At 46.8% G+C, this 14,253-nt stretch overlaps 2 protein-coding genes across 3 annotated transcripts; both read right to left on the bottom strand.

Moving 5' to 3' along the window:
- On the bottom strand, positions 1 to 4,304 carry LOC139601478 (keratin, type I cytoskeletal 15-like). The gene is made up of 8 exons (XM_071450584.1): positions 3,429 to 4,304; positions 2,489 to 2,571; positions 2,179 to 2,335; positions 1,836 to 1,997; positions 1,547 to 1,672; positions 1,228 to 1,454; positions 596 to 681; positions 1 to 305 (listed from the first exon to the last, which is right to left on the bottom strand). The coding sequence occupies exons 1-8, from the start codon at positions 3,873 to 3,875 to the stop codon at positions 286 to 288; spliced, it is 1,308 nt and encodes a 435-aa protein (XP_071306685.1). The 5' UTR covers positions 3,876 to 4,304; the 3' UTR covers positions 1 to 285.
- Positions 4,305 to 8,378: 4,074 nt separating this feature from the next.
- Positions 8,379 to 12,340, bottom strand: LOC139601476 (keratin, type I cytoskeletal 15-like). 2 transcript variants are annotated; one of them, XM_071450582.1, is made up of 8 exons: positions 11,487 to 12,338; positions 10,634 to 10,716; positions 10,285 to 10,441; positions 9,932 to 10,093; positions 9,643 to 9,768; positions 9,325 to 9,551; positions 9,070 to 9,158; positions 8,379 to 8,648 (listed from the first exon to the last, which is right to left on the bottom strand). In XM_071450582.1, the coding sequence occupies exons 1-8, from the start codon at positions 11,919 to 11,921 to the stop codon at positions 8,629 to 8,631; spliced, it is 1,299 nt and encodes a 432-aa protein (XP_071306683.1). In that variant the 5' UTR covers positions 11,922 to 12,338; the 3' UTR covers positions 8,379 to 8,628. The 2 variants fall into 2 exon arrangements, with proteins under 2 accessions (XP_071306683.1, XP_071306682.1); XM_071450581.1 differs by lacking the exon at positions 8,379 to 8,648 and having other exon boundaries at positions 8,859 to 9,158; positions 11,487 to 12,340.
- Between the last annotated feature and the right edge of the window lie 1,913 nt (positions 12,341 to 14,253).

Genomic DNA, 14,253 nt, shown 5'->3' with positions numbered 1-14,253 from the left:
TTTTCTTTGCATTGCAGAAAGATAAAGCTTTATTCAAGGAATTGTTGTTCAGTAGAGAACCAAGTGCACTGCAGAAACCTGTGTGTGAGCACACTGATCACAATGCTGGACAGGATCTAAAGGGAGGGGTAGATAGTTTTAGGAAAAGCCTAGTAATTATGAAATTTGATTTCATGAATAGCATTTGGAGAGCAGTCTGTGCATGGCGTAGGTCACACCACGCTGAGGGCCGGCTGCTCCCACGGCACCGACTGGATTGGGGAAGCCCAACAGGTCACTGGTATCTTAACACACTCTTGACTGTCCTGTGGAAAGAAAGAAGAAACCATGGCTCTGATAGGGAAACCAACATTTCAGATCCATCCACCATTTAAATATTCATTTGTTAGCAAAAGCATGGGAAAGGAGCTTAGCCTGTCTCTGGAATTGGAGCCAAACCACTTTGAAATGAAGAGCTTTGATTGTGAATGGTTTAATCCCTGCTGCAATTGCAGATGTGGAAACCATAGCACAAGGTTGGTATTAACAGGAAAAGGGATGAAACACAAAATGTGGAAGCCATAAGTTTGGATGCTCTTTGAAAGATGTTTCTTACCTGCCTTGTCACTAGATTGACCATGACAGTAGGAACTAGAAGAGTGGGAGGACATACCTCCTCCTTGGAGAGCTCCTTGACATGATCTGTAAAAGGAAAGGAGTTTTAATTAAGGGAGCAATAATATACTGACATCATGTGCAGTGAACGTAACAACTCAGCTTTTCCTGGATCTTGCAAATGTATTTTTATATATATATTTTCATTTCATTCAATTCAGCTGTATTTTCCTAGAAAATTGTAAAAGCAGAGACAGCAAGAGACTGCTGCAGTAAAATTCTTGTACTCTTACAGTCCAGCTGTGCTTATTTGTCTGCTGAAAGAAGGAACTTCATTACAATTTGGTTTGGCACAGTGATTCCTCTCATGGAATTCACTCTGTGCAAACAGGTCAAGAGGAACTGATTAACTCAAAACCTGGCAGTAACAATCTGCTCTGTGTTTCCCTTGATGTTTGATCTGATGATGAGGTTTTTGATAGACACATTTCAATGCAGATGCTGTGAATAAAAGCTGCTGAACTTAGATTTCAGCTAGAGACAAGTAAAATATTCTGCTCTATCTTCTGTAAGTGCCAAGAGAGAAAAGCTTGTGATAAAATTGGTGCCCTTATTTGCAAACAGAGAACATACACAAGATCCTGCTGCCCCTCCTGCAGCAGCGACCGGTACTGCTGGATCTCCTGCTCCAGGCGCATCTTGATGCCCAGGAGCATCTTGTACTCCTGGCTCTGACCCTCGATCTCACAGCGGATGCTGCCCAGCTCCTCCTCCACAGAGCAGACCTGCGCCTGGATTTGTTGGAGCATGCGGCCGTAGCGAGACTCGGTTTCTGCCAGGGAGTTTTCCAGAGAGCTTTTCTGGAAAGGCAAACACAGGAGGTGAGGAGCAGAGTTCTACAGCTGCCTGCCCGTGCCAGGGAGGGAAGGGCCTGCAGATGCTGCCCGCGTACCGTGCTGAGCTGTGCCTGCAGCTCGATCTCCAGGTTCTGCATCTCGCGCCTCAGCTCGCTCAGCTGGTGGCTGCTGGTCTGGATGTCCTGGCTGCTGGAAGTGACCTGCTGATTGACTTCTTGGATCTGCAGAGTCAAAGCCCAGAGACACTTGCTGAGCCACAAGGGAGCAGATTTGCTGAATGAGAGCTCACACCTGCAGGGAGCCTCTCCCTTTCAGTCAGTCCCAGTACCAGGGTGTCTGGGCTGTGCCACCAAAGGAGACTCCACTCTGGACATTGCTACATACCTTGACTTCATACCACTGCTCCACTTCCTTGCGGTTCCTTGCAATGATCTGCTCATATTCATCTCTCAGGTCATTCAGGATCTTTGTCAAGTCTTGTCCAGGGGCAGCATTGACCTCCACGCTCACGTCGCCACCAGTTTGGGACTGGAGCTGCCTCATTTCCTGCAGGGAGTGCAGAGAGAGAGACAAGAGCACACACAGGTCAATTGTTGTGCTGGGGCAAAGCACTACAAAGGGACAAAGGAAATGGCATAAGGTGAAAATCACTTGATATGTGATGGTGGGGGCCATGAAGAATCAATGGATTGTGTCTTTGGCTGTGCTATTTATCATTGGATCGTACCTCCTCATGGTTTCTCTTGAGAGCAGTCAGCTCATCCCTCAAGGACTCCAGCTCAGATTCCAGGGAAGACCGAGTGCTAGTGAGACCATCCAGGATGTTTCTCAGGCCATTGATGTCAGCCTCCACGGTCTGACGGATGACCAGCTCATTCTCATACCTGTACCAAATGAAAGCAAAGCATTGCACACTCATTTCATTTCAACGTGTCAGCTTGATCACACCACTTTAGACAGGGCTGCATCCACCTGCATTCATGAGTCTCATAAAATTTGTGACACAAAAGAGGCAAGGTTCACGGGGAGGTACTCACTTCATTCTGAAGTCATCAGCAGTCATCTTGCTGTTGTCAATGTCCAGAATCATCCTGTTGTTGTCCACAGTGGCAGAAATAATCTGCAAAAGGGGAAGGTGGACAGGTGTCCTTCTGTGTTCTAGATTTCCAGAATCTAGAACAGGTAGAACACTCTACCAAAGAACACTTTGATAAAAAGAAAGTGAAAAGCAGAAAAAAGACACAAAGCTCTGGTAGAGCGTTACTGATTGTTTTATAGAGTAGTGAAGGGGCCTCAGAAAGTTCCTCAATTGCCATGCCATACGGACTGGTGTGTGCAAGGTTTTGGCTTTCCAAAGATTTTGATGAAAGAGTATATTGATGGGGGGAAAGAACAGAAGAACATTTATTTTGGGAGATGGCCAAGCCCCATGGGGTTCTGCACTCTGGGTGTAGGAGGCAGCGTGGGCTTTGCCCAATGCTGTAAGTCATCTCATTGTGAAAACAGTTGATTGTAAGGGAAGACCTCAGTCCTTCCACCTATCTGTAGGAGTGTGAAGGGACAAAGGAAGCTCAGATCCTTCCATCCAGGTGCTTTGGCTTTGCACTCCATCCAGCTGATGTGGCTGGGAGCAGAGGGAAGCACTGCAAACCACACATGGCTGGTTTGGAGGCACCTGCACAAGGTGGGATGTTCATGGCGTGAGCCAGCGTGTCTGTGGCTGCTGGAGCTGCTGGTGCCTCGGGCTGTGCCCTGCTGCCTGGGGGCTGCTCTGAGGGTTTGCTCAGCCAGGGGATGGATGGGAGGTGCAGCTCAGCAGGTTTGTGCCTGAGGTACCACCAGCACGGCCATCCTACAGGTGGTAGAGCCCAGTGTTGAGGACAGAGGGAGGAGGAAGAAGCAAAGAGGAAGGAGGAAGGCCTTAGAGGAGAGAGGAGCATGTGGGAGATAGAGCCACGTGTGTTGGGATGATCTCACCTGATTCTGGAGTTGTTCGATGGTCTGGTAGTAGGAGCTGTAGTCCTTGGAAACGCTGGGAGCTTGTTTCCTGTACCACTCGCGGATGTGGTGCTCAAGCTGAGCGTTCTCTTCCTCCAGCATGCGCACCTTGTCCAGGTAAGAGGCCAGGCGGTCGTTGAGGTTCTGCATGGTGACCTTCTCATTGCCGCCGAGCAGCAGGTCCCCCCCGGGGCCGCAGCTCCCCGCAAAGCCCCCGCCGAAGCCCCCGCCGAAGCCCCCGCCGAAGCCCCCGGCCATGCTGCCCATGCTGAGGCCGCCGCCGTAGCTGCCCCCGCCGATGACGGAGGAGGCGTAGCGCCGGCAGGACACGGAGGAGCTGCGGCCGCTGCTGCCCCCGCAGGCACCGCCGCCTCCTCCTCCGCTCCTGTACGAGGTGCTGGACGTTCTCTTGATGCTGCAGCTCATGGTGAAAGGAGCAGATGTTCAGCTCCAGGTGCGAAGCTGTGCACAGCGAGATTCAGGAAATCAAAGTGCAGCGGGCTGTCCTCGCTGGTGGCTCTTTATACCTGCCCAGGTGGGTGTCACCTGCCAGGCAGTCCAGCTTCCCATGGGGCTTGCCAGCCATAGTGCTCATGCAGAAAGTGATGTGCTAAGGGGAATTTCTTTTGGGGCTTGGGACAGCCCTCCCCCCAGGTACTGGGTTTGCATGCTGATTCACCCCAAGCCTGCACTGCAATTTCGGGTGGGTGGCTGTGAGTTAGATTTTGTTGGAGATAGCTCGTTGCTGGCTACTTAGTGAGCGAGACTCATTTTAATAGTTGTTCTTTGTTCTTTGGAGTAATTTTCTTTTGTCCTCAAAACAGGTGGTGAAAGCACCACCTAATCACTCTGCTTTAATTTCAGATTTGGAGAAGTATGAACTCAAACACCCTTCGTGTGAGGCTGGTTCAAATTCACCTCAGAACTGCCACTTCTGGAAAGAGAATCTCTTAAGAAGTTCTGTTTTAGGTCAGGATCTAGAGTTCAGTTTTTTTTTCCCTAGAAAAGAAAGCTCACTGTGGGCACTGTCTCTCAGAGTACTTAGTGGTAAATCACAGTGGAATGAGCTTAACAGCAGCTGTGTTATTTCTGTTCTCACCAAACTCTGGTGGTATCAGTTACAGGAAATTCTCCTGTCTCATGCTCTGGTATGCATGCAGTAATGCCATTTTAAAGTTGTGAGTTTTTAAACATTTTTGTGCATATTTCCAATCACTCAGAGGTTATCTTAAACTGAAATATGTACATGAAGTATCTATGGATGCATTGGCTGTATCCTGGGAGAGAAGAGGACTTGGCTTGGCCAGATAGAGGCTGAGATTGTTATCAGCTGGTTCTTGAGGAAGGAGGAACCAGGGCTCTTTGAAATACAGAACAATCCTATTGTCCATGTAGGAAAGGGCACAGTCTGGATTTGAGTGTGTTTGGGCTAGAAACTAAGGGGAAATTTTTAACTTTGAGAGGCGGAAGGGTCTTGAAGAGTTTCCATTGCAGGAGCTGTGGATGGAAGAGAGAGTTTCAAATCTGATCTAGTCAATCGATGTTGGGGATTTTATCCTTGTATAACAGAGTCAGCTGGGATGACCTTCTAGATCCCCCTTACCTTCAGTCTTTTGTCCCTTTGTGCTGCACCACTGCACCATGTTGGTAAGGGGGCAGATTGTGGTAAGCCCTTCTTTGGAAAGGAAATTTTGCCTTTAAATAACTTTTGGAAAATGTAAATTTTAAGCCTGAATGACAAGGGGTCTCATTATGTGAGGGTTGAACTTTGATGGAAATGCATCTCTACTTGGAAGTTATAATTTACTCATTTTTTTGTTGTCGGTTTCTCCATTTATGCTGTTACTTACACACACCCTGCAGTTGTGGCTCAAGCAGGATTTTTTTTTCTTAGCCACAGTGATTATTAGATCCATAAAGTTACTAATGTGTTATGGCTGACTGAAGGATCATGGAAAACCATTCACCCTCTTTCTTGACACACCACCACCCCCATATCACAGAGCCTTTGATCTACATAATTATGATTGTTGTTTTATTGGTAGCTCTCTAATTATCCACACGTCAGAACCAGGTGCTTTGCATATGTTATTGAGACTGAGTCATCTTTATTAAAAAATAAAAATTATTTTCTCACAGGGTGTGATTCCTTAGTCATATTTTCCTCATTAGATTGTTGAAATGCACTTTTATTCTTCCCTATGAGAAGTTTATTGCTGATTGGTGTTAGTGCCAGAGGTGTTGATTTTATATCTCCTTCTCAGCATCGTTGCATCACAAAACCCGGCCCAACAATTTCTGACATTTCCCAATGCTGTAATTTCATACTGTCACCAGGTGCCTTTTCTCTGTCTCTCTGTTCCTCTCCTCTTTTTTGAATAGGTGCTCTAACCATCCTTACTGCCATAACTGCATCCCAAACATTTAATCTCTAGACTGTTCTGCAATTTGGGGGTATTTCCTTGTCTCCATGTGCATTTCTGGCCACTGTCCTGTGGCTCTTGGCCTGAGTTGGCTGTTGTGAGTGAGTTTGGACCTGCTGATTTACCTCACAAGCCAGAAGAGCCAAGACTGTTCAGGAGCCATTACCTTTCACGATGGACAAGCAGGTCAGACATGTTCTACTGTAGATGTTGAGGCTCCTCAGCCATTCAAAGGCACTGTAAGAGCTTTGAAATCACATTTTCCTCTGGCAGACCCTTTGCTCATAGTGTGCCCCATGGACCTCTGCACATCAGAAGTTTGTTTGAAGTAGGAGTGCTGTGAATCCTTTCCCAGTGCTGTTTACTCACTGGTGAAGTTGGATGTTCCAAATTGGCAGAGGAGCCAAAAGCAGCCTGTGGTTTCCACAGAGACTGTGATGCCATTACTGGATGTATGTCTTCAGTCACACTACAGGGAGAGAACAATCCTAGATACAATTACTGGTAATTAATTGTTTTACAGTAAATGAGTCAAATGTGGTCTTGGTAAGAAGAGCGCAACTCCCAAGAGTTTCATCAGGAACTCTGTTTGTGCATTCCTCATCCATTGTCCTGCAGCATCACTCAACCTGAGCATTTGCTCAGCTCATTCAGAGCTATAGGATTTCCACAACCCCTCATTCTGGGCTCATCTTCCTCTTATGTCACTCCATGTGGTGGGCTCATAAACTTGTGTATGTATAGACCTACAGAAAATCCTATTAAGTGTGAGCTATTTTAATTCCACAGCTGATCTAAATCATTACTCATAGTCCTTCCTACCACTGAAAAAGGACAAATTTAGAGATGCTTCCCAAGGGAAATTAAGCTGTTCCAGCAGAAGGATCCTTTCCTGTTCCAATTTCTCTCTTCCTGCTTCCATGCACTCCTGTTATTGATGATAGCAACTAATTGAATTCTAAATTCCTCAGTTATAGACATTTTCTGTAGTTTAAGGTTCAATAATCTGGCTTTAAAAGATGTCTCCCTCAGCTGCTTTGGGTACAGTAAACACAGCTGAGACCTGAGTGAGCTCTGGCAGCCTCTAGAGACAAAAGTCATGTTTGCATTTGCTTTACATCACTTTCTATACAGTTAAAACCTGAAATGAGCTTTTTATTAATTGTAGACAGGCTTTTATTCACACAAATTTCTGATGCTGGACTGATAAAAGTAATTTTTTCAACAGAAGTAGAAAATGTATACTTTCTGGGCACACTGCAGGCTGCAGTCAGGGTGCTGTGCTGGCAGAGGCATGTGGTTACTGAGAGAAGACCTAAACAAAATCAAACTATTCTATGTTGGTTGTGATGAGAAAATGTTTCATTGCATTACCCTAACAGATCTATCCTTTGGTGTGAAATGAAATGGGAAATACCAGAAACCAGGTTTAATCAGTGGGAAGGGACAAACAGGCACCTGTAAGTGATACATGGTTGATTTCATGTATCTGGTGCACAACAGTCAGGGACTGAAAGGGGCTTCACTGTGATCTTCAGAAAGCAAAATACATCTAAAGGAGCTGCCCTAATTTAGTATTGCTGTCTCATCTCTAATTTTGTTGCATATTTTATGTTCTTAAGCAGTAAAATATAGAAAATACCTTCAGTGAAAGGAATGTGTCTCATTTCTCTTAAGGCAGAGTATCAGCCAGCTCTGTGTACTAACAGAAATTGGGTTCTTGGTATTAGATCAGTATTTAAATAGAAATTTCTATCATAAACACTGGAATGTTTTTGGTGCATGACACTGAAGGGAACAGATCCATTGTCTTGCTGTGTGTTTCTCCCAACAGAAGTCAGCAATATGTCATTCTCTGTGCAACAGAAGGTGTAGAAATACTTGTGAGGAAGCCCCTTCATACTGGAAGAACCTCTCCTGAGTCACACCTTCCTTCCCACAGTACTCTGGCTGTGATGAGATCAGTGGACTCAGATAACTCACAGTAGTACCATTGGGCACAGTTTAGTAAATTAACAGTTAATCTCCTGATAGTTACCCATCATTTGTATTTTCTATCTCCTTTCACTCACATAATTCATTCTCTTTAGTACAAGTGGCAAGGCAAGGGGCCAGAAAGCAATCCCTTAGTGACCATTAAGAAACAAAATTGTAAATGGTTTTTAACATCTCAGGAAGGAGAAAAATTGTGGCAAGAACTGACAACTAGATTTCTCTTTGCAGCCTTATACCTCTTGCTTGTGAAGAGAGAGTTCTGCCAGCCTCACCCAGCAGTTCCCCTCGGCAGAGGCTGGCTGTTGTCTCACCCCACGCAGCCATGGTCACAATTCCTGATAATTCCTTTCACTCAGTGCTTCTATCCCAGCACTGTGTCCATTTTCCTAGTGCAGAATGGACTGTTGTGAGATCATGTACCCAGTACAACTCCACAGCCTGTATCTACTGGATGATCTGGATAAGTACCCCCACGAGGTTGGTTACATTTATTTTCTCAGACATGTTGTGATTTGAATTGCAGACATAAAGATTTATTAGAGCAGAGTTACCAGCAGAGTGTGAACCCTTTAACAAAGAATGAGTTGCCAAAGACAAGTTGAGTAAGCCAAGCATTGCAGGGAGGAGGAGGGGGTGCTGGGGCAGGTGACCAGGCTCTTCCAAACCCTTCCCTCGGCCGAGCTGCAGAAACTCTCGGGTGTCTCTCGCCGCCCATGGTCGGAGCATCGCAGCCGGGTGGTGCCAGGGTCTCTCCTGCTGCTCTAGCACACTCTTGACTGCCCTGTGTGAGCACAGAGCAAATCACTGCCTTCAGGGGAAGTCTGAGCATTCCTGCTGAGTGGAATTCTTACGCCTGACAGTGTTAGCAGCAGAGGTGCAGAGGCTCCATGCCCAGCAGCACCCTGGGTGCTTTGTCAGAACTGTATTTTTTTATTATTCCAGTAAGTATTTCCCATCCCATAAAGTTTATTTCCCATCCCATAAAGTTTATAAACTGTATTTTATATTTAGGCAGAGGGAAGAGCAGCACTTGCAGTATTTTAACCCCTGATTCTGCTGCAGCAGAGTAATGAGATTTCTCACTCCCAGGCTAATGGACCTCGGAATCTTTCCCAGGCCAAACTACAAACCTTTTTCTGAGCAAATACATTGGGGCAGATGTAACCCACTAATAATGACCTGCTTACAAAGTATTGACTTACCTGACATTTCTCCACACTGGGAATGAGAGAAGGAAGCAGAATATGACTGGGAGGATTTTCCACCTCCTTGGAAAGCTCCTTGGGAAGTACTGTTAAAAAAAAAAAAAAGCCAACAGAGAATTCATCAAAACCTACTAACATTGTATATTCAATTGAAAGATACGTTGATGTAGCTTCAGGGACAAAATGTCTCTATTGGCAAATAAGTACATGAGGATTTCTTTTGACTTGCTTGCTATAATATGAAATACATACACAAGATCCTGCTGCCCCTCATTCAGCAGTGCCCGGTACTGCTGGATCTCCTGCTCCAGACGGGTTTTTATCCCCAGGAGCATCTTGTACTCCTGGCTCTGGCTCTCCATCTCACAGCGGATGCTGGCCAGCTCCTCCTCCACGGAGTTGACCTGCACCTGGATTTGTTGCATCAAGAATCCGTAGCGAGACTCGGTTTCTGCCAGGGAGTTTTCCAGAGAGCTTTTCTGGAAAGGCAAACACAGGAGGTGAGGAGCAGAGTTCTACAGCTGCCTGCCCGTGCCAGGGAGGGAAGGGCCTGCAGATGCTGCTGCGTACCGTGCTGAGCTGTGCCTGCAGCTCGATCTCCAGGTTCTGCATCTCGCGCCTCAGCTCGCTCAGCTGGTGGCTGCTGGTCTGGATGTCCTGGCTGCTGGAAGTGACCTGCTGATTGACTTCTTGGATCTGCAGAGTCAAAGCCCAGAGACACTTGCTGAGCCACAAGGGAGCAGATTTGCTGAATGAGAGCTCACACGTGCAGGGAGCCTCTCCCTTTCAGTCAGTCCCGGTACCAGGGTGTCTGGGCTGTGCCACCAAAGGAGACTCCACTCTGGACATTGCTACATACCTTGACTTCATACCACTGCTCCACCTCCCTGCGGTTCTTCTCAATGATCTGCTCATATTCATCTCTCAGGTCATTCAGAATCTTTGTCAAGTCTTGTCCAGGGGCAGCATTGACCTCCACGCTCACGTCGCCACCAGTTTGGGACTGGAGCTGCCTCATTTCCTGCAGGGAGTGCAGAGAGAGAGACAAGAGCACACACAAGTCAATTGTTCTGCTAGGGCAAAGCACTAATAAGATACAAAGGATTGACAATCTCATGACATAAGGCAAAATGGACTTGATATGTGACGATGGGAGCCATGAAGAATCAATGGATTGTGTCTTTGGCTGTGCTATTTCTCATTGGATCGTACCTCCTCATGGTTTCTCTTGAGAGCAATCAGCTCATCCTTCAAGGACTCCAGCTCAGATTCCAGGGAAGATCTAACCAGAGTCAGGTCATCCATGAGATTTCTCAGGCCATTGATGTCAGCCTCCACAGTCTGACGGAGGACCAGCTCATTCTCATACCTGTGTCACACATAGAGACAGAGAAATGGGGAAATGAAATACTGACAGTCTATAGCACATATCTTTCTAAGATCAGTATTCCAGTAAAACAGGATGACTCAGTAATACCACCCAGGGCAGTCCTCCCTTGTCTTCCTAGATGATGATAAGAGGGATTTGACAGACATGCAAGGTTCACAGGGAGCTACTCACTTCATTCTGAAGTCTTCAGCAGTCATCTTGCTGTTATCAATGTCCAGAAGCATTCTGTTATTGTCCACCGTGGCAGAAATAATCTGCAAAAGGGGAAGGTGGAGAGGAGTCTTTCTTTGTTCTCTATTTCCAGGACAAGCAGAAAGAAGGCTATAAGTTTTGGTAGGGTATTAATGAGTGTCTTAAAATTATTTCTTGCAGTAGTGCAGGGGGCATATGGAAGGGTAACAATCCAGATTTACTTTTCAGTGAAGCTTGTGCTATCACAGACCATCCTGCCAATTCCATGCTCTTCCTTTTCTCAAGTCAGAGACAGCCCTCATGAGTCCCAAAGAGAGTTTGCAGCCCTTTCTATATAAAGTGCTTCTTCACAGTATCAGTTTGATCAGTTTTTTTGGTACTGTGTGACCTGATTGTAATGGAAGACATCAGTCCTGTCTGCAGGAATGTGAAGGGACAAAGAGAGCTCAGACCCTACTTTGGCTTTGCACTCCATCCAGCTGATGTGGCTGGGAGCAGAGGGAAGCACTGCAAACCACACATGGCTGGTTTGGAGGCACCTGCATAAGGTGGGATGTTCATGGTGTGAGCCAGCGTGTCTGTGGCTGCTGGAGCTGCTGGTGCCTCGGGCTGTGCCCTGCTGCCTGGGGGCTGCTCTGAGGGTTTGCTCAGCCAGGGGATGGATGGGAGGTGCAGCTCAGCAGGTTTGTGCCTGAGGTACCACCAGCATGGCCATCCTACAAGTGGTAGAGCCCAGTGTTGAGGACAGAGGGAGGAGGAAGAAGCAAAGAGGAAGGAGGAAGGCCTTAGAGGAGAGAGGAGCATGTGGGAGATGGAGCCAGGATGATCCTACCTGATTCTGGAGTTGTTCGATGGTCTGGTAGTAGGAGCTGTAGTCCTTGGAGACGCTGGGAGCTTGTTTCCTGTACCACTCGCGGATGTGGTGCTCAAGCTGAGCGTTCTCTTCCTCCAGCATGCGCACCTTGTCCAGGTAAGAGGCCAGGCGGTCGTTGAGGTTCTGCATGGTGACCTTCTCATTGCCGCCGAGCAGCAGGTCCCCCCCGGGGCCGCAGCTCCCCGCAAAGCCCCCGCCGAAGCCCCCGCCGAAGCCCCCGGCCATGCTGCCCATGCTGAGGCCGCCGCCGTAGCTGCCCCCGCCGATGACGGAGGAGGCGTAGCGCCGGCAGGACACGGAGGAGCTGCGGCCGCTGCTGCCCCCGCAGGCACCGCCGCCTCCTCCTCCGCTCCTGTACGAGGTGCTGGACGTTCTCTTGATGCTGCAGCTCATGGTGAAAGGAGCAGATGTTCAGCTCCAGGTGCGAAGCTGTGCACAGCGAGATTCAGGAAATCAAAGTGCAGCGGGCTGTCCTCGCTGGTGGCTCTTTATACCTGCCCAGGTGGGTGTCACCTGCCAGGCAGTCCAGCTTCCCATGGGGCTTGCCAGCCATAGTGCTCATGCCAAAAATGATGTGCTAAGAGGAATTTTGTCTGAGGTAAGTAAAAGGCATTACCATTCAGTGCAAATATGTCTTAGTTGATTCACATCGAGCTGCACTATAATTTAATGTGGGTGGCTCCTTGTTGGATACTTTGTTGAACAATGTCGTATGTCTGAGTTTCTGTTAATCTGGCAATATCGCGCTTGTAACGGCAGCTAATGAAGCTTCTGCTTCATTGTCTGTGGTCATTACTTTTTATGCTTTGAACCTCAGTAGCTCAGTTTTAGTCTTCCACCTGAGATCACAGACATGATTCATAATACCAGCAGCCTCCAAGGGACTCTTCATTCATTGATTTCTTTCAAATTTCATCAGCTTTATAGGAATCTACTTTAATGCACCGAAATTAGAATTTTGAAGACTGCATTCCCATGTCTGTTACAGAAGAAGACTTCAAATTTTTCACTCTGTGTTGAATAAGATCCTGCTGGCATTCAGCTTTCTCTGAACATACAGCATGTGGATCACAGTCTTTTTTCTTCTTGAAGAAAACTCTGTGTAACAGCCACGAAAGTAACATTGTGCAAGGAAAAAGATATTAAATCTTTTCCTCTCAAAGAGCTCCTAATTTTATTGTAACGGTTTTAAATGGACTCAGAGGAAATTGAGAGAAGAAATATTTTACTTAGCATATTTTCACTATTTATTTAAATATTAAATAGTAATTTCTCAGAATACATCCTTGAATTATATAATACAATGAAAAAATAAGTTTGATTAAAGCAGCCAAAGATTAGATCTGAGAAAATATCATCATTACCTGAGCTCATTACAGGGAAGGGTGTTTTGCAACCACGACAGAATACCTTGCACCACCCAACAGAGAGTCAGAAATCCTTGTGTACTTTTTTCCACTGCCCGTGCAATAGGGAATGAGTTGCTTTTTCCATCTTTATTAATCAGGCTCCTGTGAAACTGAAAAAAACCTTGAAGAGAAACAAACTTTCTGATTTCCAGCTGTGCATTAAATATCAGCATTGCAGTTCTACAGAAGAGTCTACAGAAGGGCTGTGCAAAGGAAGCACAAGGACCTGGTGGGACCTGCTGTGAATTGCCACATCAAAATCAGCTTATCCACAGAGAAGGAGGATGGATTCAACCTAGAGGTGTTTCAGGAAGAGGTTCCATATTACAGAAGAAGAAATAAGCCCACTCCTCTCTCTGGCTGCAGCTGTGCAGGTTTGTTCACCCTTGGTAGCTCTGTTACCCCGAGGTGCTGCCACCGTCACTGAGGGGCCCTGCCCTGGCTGGCACCGGGGCTGTCCTGGGCTGGCACTGCCTCCATTGAGCATGGGGGGAGCTTCTGGCAGCTTCTCACCAGATTTCTTCTCAGAAATCCCCCTGTATCCCCTGCTACCCAAACCTTGCCACACAAACCCAAAACTGTGCCTTGTGGATGTAAAATGATCTTGGAAATCCTTCCCTCCACCGGGGTCTCTCAGTAGCTGCTGTCTGCATTCTGTTTTAACCCCTTCTGGACTTCACTGTATGGTGTGTAGCACTTAGTGCCTGTGGGGCAGCAAAGTAATGAGGAGTTAGGGAAATAAATATTCTTCCAAGGTTAGTTTAAAGCGTGGACTGACATCAGTGGAGGTCCCTGTCCCTCTCCCTGCACCTGTAGGAGGTCACAATGCAATTCTCTCCCTTAGAGGGCTCTGGAATACCCACAATTCTTAGTCCTCAGACCATCTATCATGAACACTATGGCTCTTTATGGCTGGTGTGTGTAGTCCAAGTTTCTAAACCAAAGAAAGAGAAATAAGCATTACTAGAATCTCACTGTTCCTGTTGTGTGTCCTTGGCAGCATTTATGCAGCACAAACTCTGTTAACAAGCCTGCAAAGGCTCGTTCCTGCCAGCACAATGCCAGCACACTTTGGCTTGGTGTAAGTCAAGAGTTTCTGTTTCCCTGAATTGTTTCCAAGTGCTGAGATGGCAGTGTGACGTGTATTTCTGGAAATCAGTTTTGTGTCTGTTCTCTCAATCCATACTTACGTGCATCTGTTGTGTTACTCAGCAGTGCTGCTCCTCTTCTGTGGAACTCACATTTTGTTTCACTCTCAGCTCAGCCCCAGAGGCCTCTCCTTTGTGTGCGGCCCTGCACCTGCAGCTCAGCCTGCA

This window comes from Agelaius tricolor, unplaced genomic scaffold (assembly GCF_023055355.1).
Source record: "Agelaius tricolor isolate 1412-34295 unplaced genomic scaffold, bAgeTri1.0.p SCAF_31, whole genome shotgun sequence".
Lineage (NCBI taxonomy): Eukaryota > Metazoa > Chordata > Aves > Passeriformes > Icteridae > Agelaius > Agelaius tricolor.
The sequence above is the reverse complement of the archived record's forward strand: the minus strand, read 5'-3'. Positions and strand labels throughout refer to the sequence as shown.

Excerpts from the sequence above, each read along its gene's own strand:
- LOC139601478 (XM_071450584.1), bottom strand. The coding sequence starts at position 3,875 with ATGAGCTGCAGCATCAAGAGAACGTCCAGCACCTCGTACAGGAGCGGA. Across the intron at positions 2,572-3,428 it reads TCGAACAACTCCAGAATCAG|ATTATTTCTGCCACTGTGGA; the intron begins GTGAGATCATCC and ends CCCCTTTTGCAG. Across the intron at positions 2,336-2,488 it reads GCTGATGACTTCAGAATGAA|GTATGAGAATGAGCTGGTCA; the intron begins GTGAGTACCTCC and ends CATTTGGTACAG.
- LOC139601476 (XM_071450581.1), bottom strand. The coding sequence starts at position 11,921 with ATGAGCTGCAGCATCAAGAGAACGTCCAGCACCTCGTACAGGAGCGGA. Across the intron at positions 10,717-11,486 it reads TCGAACAACTCCAGAATCAG|ATTATTTCTGCCACGGTGGA; the intron begins GTAGGATCATCC and ends CCCCTTTTGCAG. Across the intron at positions 9,769-9,931 it reads AGCAGTGGTATGAAGTCAAG|ATCCAAGAAGTCAATCAGCA; the intron begins GTATGTAGCAAT and ends TTGACTCTGCAG.